The following is a 6,970-nucleotide window of genomic DNA, read 5'->3' on the forward strand; positions in this document are numbered from 1 at the left end:
TAATAATTAAGCAACTCACATTACAAATAAAAAAATTATAGTTACTCCCATTATATACTAGAATTAAAAGCCATCTTTTGCCGTGAAAAAAATAGATGATGGTTGTGGTTGTTCAATTTCTAAAGTGGTGTAATGTGCCCTACGTCGCCTCACCTCAAAACTTTGAGACGTCAGAGGATGTTTTTGCGGTTGGTCAGACCGCCATAAGACCTCAAGCTGTACCTCCACTTTCTTCATTGTTGGCCTTTCTTCTCCTTTTAATCTCAGGCACAATTCTGCAAGCTTGGCAACGGCTTCGAGTTCTGTTTTGTTCTCCTCATTCATAACTTGGGGATCTATAATCTCGAAAAGACGGTTCTCTTTCATAGCATCACAAAAGTATCCAATGAGATTACCCCCTTCAAACATCCTAGAGGAGAATAATGGCTTTTTTCTTGTTAGCAATTCAGCTAGAATGACACCAAAGCTAAATACATCACTTTTCTGGGTTAATCGGGCAGTGGTATGGTACTCCGGGTCCAAATACCCGAGTGTCCCTTGGATAATTGTATCTATGCCAGTTTGATCTATTTGGACAGGTTTTGAGATCCCAAAATCTGACACTTTTGCTGTAAAATAATCATCCAATAGAATGTTTGCTGATTTTATGTCTCTGTGCAAAACTGATATAGATGCTGCAGATGAGTGAAGATAGGAAATTGCTCCTGCAGTCTCAAGTGCAATTCTTAACCGATGTTTCCATGTCAAGGAACAATGATCCTCAACATGGAGATGATTAAAAAGTGTTCCATTTGAAATGAACTCATAAACAAGCAACGGAACTTCGGTTTCTAGGCAACATCCATAGAGTTTCACAATGTTCCTATGGTTGACTTGTGAAAGAATGACCACTTCATTTATGAACTGATTGATTTCGGCCTGCCGATCAGTGGCCTGTTGAGCAACAGATCTCTGATCATTGGCCGGATCATCAATTTTGGACCTTTTTACAGCCACAACACGTTGATCTGACAAAATACCTTTATAAACATATCCATAACCTCCCCGACCAAGAATGAGTGCATTATCGAATCCGTTTGTTGCCTTTTCCAATTCTTTTAATGTAAGAATTCTTGTATTTTGTGTTGCATCTACATTTGAAGCCATTAGTTGTTGGAGAAGCGACCCCTGATTTTGATCAAAGAACTTCTTTTTTAACTTTTCCTGTTTTTTTTCTTCAAACAAGTTGATACGCTTGGCTATTGCAATATATAATAATATAATGCTACAGGCAATAACAAATCCCAGCAGGATCGTCATACCTGCGTACACAAATAAAGCATATATATGTTGAATCATTTTCTTTTATTAACATATCAAAATTCCCTCCTATGTTTTTATTGTTTAATGTTTAGTTTAACCTTGCATAACCTACATACAAGTATACAACTATATTATCTTATATATTTGGATCATTACTTTTTGGAACGAAATGGTAGGAATCTGTGTTTTAATTAAATAGTAAATAGTAGACTTATTAGCAGTTGTAACTAACTTTGCTGTAAGTCTGTAACAACTTCTTAGAGTTAGTTAGACATTGATTACTCTTGTAACAGACATAATTAGAGATTGTTAGAGCTAAGCTGCTGTTTGTAGACATCCTTATATAAGGAACTGTAAAGATTGTGAAATAGAAGAATGAAAAACAATTCTTCTCATCTCTCTGTCTCTCTTTACCAGTAACATTACAAACCTATTTGACTCAAGAGGGTTATAGAGGTATCAATCTCCAAATGCCGAACTATATGTGCCCAACAACTGTAAGAATTTAATCTCCAAATGGTAGGATTCCGTTTTCTAAAAGTTCATCCTTGCAAGGTTTGGTACATATTCCCTTTTTCCTACTTTGAACTCGAAAAAGGAGCCGGGGGAAGAAATATCATGCTAATACTTTAAAGCTAATGCTGATTTATGTTTGATTTTGTCTGGGCATTTCTGTTTGATGCTTGGATAGATACAATTATAAGTTTGGTGTGAGTCGGACGGTTTTATTTTGATCAGATTTGGCCTCCTCAAGCTAAGTATATAGGCAACTTTTAGTTTCAGCAAACTGTATTTTTATTTATTCTGAAAAGCAATTAATCCTTAATTACTCCCTATTTGTATACTTCTAAAAACATTCAAAACTTGATTAATTGATGTTATTTATCCTGAAAAGAAAATAACGAACCTATAACTAATACCACGTTGAGATGGCATCCTTGCTTGTCATCATTATTACGCCAACCAAAAGGACAACTGCATGAATAATTTCCATGAAGATTGTGACACTTTCCTGGCTTTGAGCATGGATTTTGGTTGGCACATTCATCAATATCTGCATGAAATATGCCACAATGAGTAGATGTGGCAGCCACCGGATAGATTATAAAAAAAATAAAAAGGAGAGCAACTGCAAGAACAGGAGTGAGAGAGAGATGTGTGTGTGCTGTTAACATGATGTAAAGACTGTTTATATTTTTTTCAATATATTGCCTGGCCTGGCAGCTGCTGGCAGCATTTCAAAAAAAAAAAAAAAAAAATCAGAGAGAGACAGAGAGACCTTGGCAGCCTCCATCAAGGTAAGGATTGCCTTCATAACCAATTGAGCAGTTGCAGAGATAACCACCAGAACTACTGTTTGAGTTTAAACAAACACTGTGATCACTTCTGCATGCATAGGATGATTTGTTGGTCTGTGCGTCTTCACACGTTGTGTTTCCTATGGCCCAGTCAAACACGATTGGCATTTGTGCTAATAACAACGCGTCAGTGGTGATGTAGTAGGGGTGCATCTGGAACTCAGCCTCCTCCACCACCATAGCATAGCTGCAAGGACTATAGTTACGCCCCTCCGAATTTTCGAATCTCATATCAAAAGTAGGAGAAAAGGTAATAGTTCCTTTGGGGATATCTGTCTGGCAGCAACCAATTCCAGAGCAGGATCCAAGCTCATTATGTATATCTTGGCTATCACAGGAAGAAAGGCATCCTACTGAGGAATTACTCTTCCGGCGGGGGTTGAGATAGCCAAGTGTATTACACCCAATGACTGTAAATTTGTTCTTCTCGGTGTTGAGCCGGAATGGTTCTTCACTATAAAATATTAATGTTGTTACGCTGCACGTTGAAGTTACAAGGCGGGATGAACGTGCCTGGCCTAAGGGCAGGTTTATATTCTTAATCAAAGATAAACCATGGGAAGGACCACGTTGGTTGCATCTGATATTGAATTCTTGAGACAGGGAGCAATCTATTCCAATGCCGAAAGGGTAAGGGATAAGAATATCACTTCCCTCACAGCTCTCTGGGCACCCGGGCAAAGCGATCATGGTGTTAGCAGATTCAATGTTTTTGAACTGCAGGAGGAGGAGAAGAAAAAGTTGGATTGAGATCATTGCTCTCTGCATTATACTGACAGTGCATGTGATGATTAATTCCTAATTTTTCTAGTTTTTATGAATGGCTCTTTATAAAACATATGCACATTCATATATATAATTGATCCAATAATTCAGCGGGGACCGAGTCAACATAGCTAGCGAGAAAAAGTAGCAGCTTGGATTGATTCCTCGAGTTAGTAACTTGGATTGATTCCTCGACTAAAGATACGTGGATTTTTTTTTTATAAAACGTAAATAAATAAATAAAATAAAAAACACGGGTAAATTATGCCCCAAATTACAAAAAGCATCAAAACCAAAAGAAATTTTCGATTATCCAATAGGGTATATAAATGATTTTTTTTACGATTACCCCTTTATACAAGCAGCCACCAGAAATTTTTATTAATAGAAAATTAATTAAATAAATATCGATAATGAAGAACGAATATGAGTTTTTTTGAGATATAGGAAAAACATGATATTTTATAATGTCCTCTCGACGTTGTAGACTATCACAGTCTAATTAGCCGTAAACTAATTACCGTACTTAGCTAGTAACTAACTAAAAAAGCAAAAAAAAAAAAAAAAAAAATTTCTGGACGTGATTGTTAATTAAGTCCAAGGCCCAATTTGAATTTTTACGCAAGACGGCAAGAGGTAAGGGCAGTTTATTTGTTTGTGCTCGTCTCCAGTTGTAATAAAATGGAGGGTCCGATACATTATAAGTGCTGGACAGTTTGTTTGTTTGTGCTCGTCTACCACCATCTCCATTTTATTACAGGTGCTGATGGTGATACCCATGACGTCGACTGTGCCCATGGCCAAGAGCCCAAGACCCAAGACCCAAGACCCAAGAGGTCTCTCTTTTTGGTGAGAGAGTGATAGTTAATCTTTTTTTTTCAATTTTTGGTGAGAGAGTGATAGTTAATCTTTTTTTTTCATGGATAGTGGATGGACGTGATACTCCATAATTAGTTTAGAGTTAGGCTAATATGACACTAGTGTTATATCAAACTAAATAACACCATCTTAAACTCTTAGATCTGCTTTAAGATTCGTACAAAATGAAGTGCTTGAACAGTAAAAGCGGATAGTACGAATCTTAAAGCAGATCTAAGGGTTTAAGATGTGGTGTTATTTAGTTTGATATAACACTAGTGTCATATTAGCCTAACTCATTAGTTTAAGACTAATCAGACAGTAATAGTCTATAACGTAGTAATAGTCTATAACGTAGTAATAGTCTATAACGTCTAGAAGACGTTATAAACTATTATGTTTTTTCTATATCTCGAAAAAATACAGATTCCTTCTCGATTATCAATATTTATTTAATTAATTTTTTATTAATAAAAATTTCGGAGCAGCGACATTAAAAAAAATTGGGGTAACTGAAAATTTTATTCGGTTACCTCCCACGTGGCATTTGCTAGTTACATCATCTTACCCCACTTCATTTGCTAGTAACCGAATATTATTTTTGATTACCCTTTTTCTTTTAGTTTTACTGCCATAACCGAATAAAACATTCGGTTACCTTTTTTTTTGTATAGAAGATTGTTCTGATTTTTTTATATTTCTTGGAAAATACATGTAGTACTATAAAAATTGAATTATTAGAAACACTGGGAAAAATGATCCGGATTAATATTTTTTAGACAGAAATATTTGCAGTTCTAAAAAAAATTAAAATATTTCTTGATATATTACTGGAAAAAAAATTCATCTGAGTAATTGATTCCGACTTAAAAATCACTTATGGATAAATAATTTTTTATCATGGTCCTTCTAGCTAGTAATTTTAATTCTAAGAGGTATTCCATATCTATTTTTCTAGAAGCCATTTTATATTTTAATATTTTAATTTTTCCTAGTAATCAACCCGTTCTTTATTTTCTTTATTTTTATTAACGTTTTATAAAAAAAAAAATCAAGATAAGTACATTGACATATAATTGATTATCCCAGAAAATTGATATATTCTAGTAGTACAATTGACAAATGGTAGCCATACTATATATATAAAAAATTCTGAAAAAATAGTAAATTTTTTTCCAAAAAATGTAAAATTTGGTCTCCAAGTACATTTTAATATGAAGAACACATTAGAAGATTCGAATCAAAGAACTTTGAAAATGAAGATATGATGAGAGAGTACACGTTAGAAGCACAAAAGGCATGATGCATTTTATATATATATAAATTTATCGAGGACCAAGCCAACATCAATAGCGATCAAGAAAGGTAGTAGCTTGGATTGATTCCTCGAATTAGTAGCTTCGATTGATTCCTTGACGAAGATATGCACATTCACAGTTAATTGATTAAAAAAAAACATATGCAAATTCTTTTTTTTTATGGTTGGCGGCAAGTTGCCGTCAACAAATTTTATAAATAGAAAAGTTATATTTACATAAATTTGCCTAGAGTAATTTAATAAAATATTTACACCGCATACGAATTAGTAGCTTCGATTGATTAAAAAAACATATGCAAATTCATATATTCTAGTCGTACAATTTGACAAAAGATCCCAGTAATAGCTTCGGTTGATTCCTCAGAGTTGTTATACCCAAAGGTCGAGAATTCGATTCCCTCTCACGAACCTTGGTAGCTACTACCAAGTTTTCAAAAAAAAGATTCCTCGAATTGGTTAAAAACCGTGTCTAGAGTGTAATTAATGTTTACGTGTAGAAATTAATGCACAATAAATGTTACTGTTGCCACAGTTTAACCGACCGTAGAGACTTCTTTGAATTGGCAATGTCAGAATATAAATATTGTGCGGTGCAAGACAATTTTGAAAACAAGTGACACTAAAGCGTAGGTTTATGTTTAAAAAATAGCAGAGTTAATATTAAACAAGCGTGGAAAGGAACAGGGAGAAAAAATGACAGAGTTTAATATTAAAGGGGGTGTTATTGTTGATTGCTACATAACACCCCATTCAACTTTTATAGTATATAATTACCCAACATCTTTTACAATCTACAAGCAATTGTCAGACAACTTCATCACTTCTAAACGGCCCAATAGAAGCCTATTAATTAAAGAGATGGGCTTTATTGTCGGGCTAACAGCCCAATAGAAAACCATGAGAGACACCAATTAATATCAGCAAACCATATGTTACATTAAACAAAACTCAAATCAATATCCATACCATATGTTCAAAATTATACTAGAAATATTTATATATCCATACATACAGCAACAAATCAACATCCACATTAAAATGTATCCTTAAATATCGATAAATTGCAAAAAAAAAAAAAAAAAATTCTAAATCCAAAATGCAAGTGATATATGCGAGTATATTAAAATTAAGCCCCATCCTTGCGCCGGCCAACACGAGCAACATATCCAGTTTTGATAGGCGCAACCGTGCGAGACGAACCGCACTGCACACCAAAATTAAATTAATAACTGATGATGATAATGATGATGATGATGATGATGATGATGATGGTGGTGGTGGTAATTACATAAACGCAAAAAAACTCAGAACGATGAGAAAACAACAAGTTAAACATGCAAAATGAAAATGCTGAAAAGCAAATAGAGGC

General features: G+C 34.4%; 1 protein-coding gene across 1 annotated transcript; it reads right to left on the minus strand.

The window, feature by feature from the left end:
• On the minus strand, positions 1-3,485 carry LOC144564838 (wall-associated receptor kinase 2-like). The gene is made up of 3 exons (XM_078314452.1): positions 2,582-3,485; positions 2,210-2,356; positions 1-1,301 (listed from the first exon to the last, which is right to left on the minus strand). The coding sequence occupies exons 1-3, from the start codon at positions 3,426-3,428 to the stop codon at positions 64-66; spliced, it is 2,232 nt and encodes a 743-aa protein (XP_078170578.1). The 5' UTR covers positions 3,429-3,485; the 3' UTR covers positions 1-63.
• Positions 3,486-6,970: the final 3,485 nt, after the last annotated feature.

Source organism: Carex rostrata, chromosome 13 (assembly GCF_964058835.1).
Source record: "Carex rostrata chromosome 13, lpCarRost1.2, whole genome shotgun sequence".
NCBI lineage: Eukaryota > Viridiplantae > Streptophyta > Magnoliopsida > Poales > Cyperaceae > Carex > Carex rostrata.

Excerpts from the sequence above, each read along its gene's own strand:
- LOC144564838 (XM_078314452.1), bottom strand. The coding sequence starts at position 3,428 with ATGCAGAGAGCAATGATCTCAATCCAACTTTTTCTTCTCCTCCTCCTG. Across the intron at positions 2,357-2,581 it reads CCTTGATGGAGGCTGCCAAG|ATATTGATGAATGTGCCAAC; the intron begins GTCTCTCTGTCT and ends TATTTCATGCAG. Across the intron at positions 1,302-2,209 it reads CAACGTGGTATTAGTTATAG|GTATGACGATCCTGCTGGGA; the intron begins GTTCGTTATTTT and ends TTGTGTACGCAG.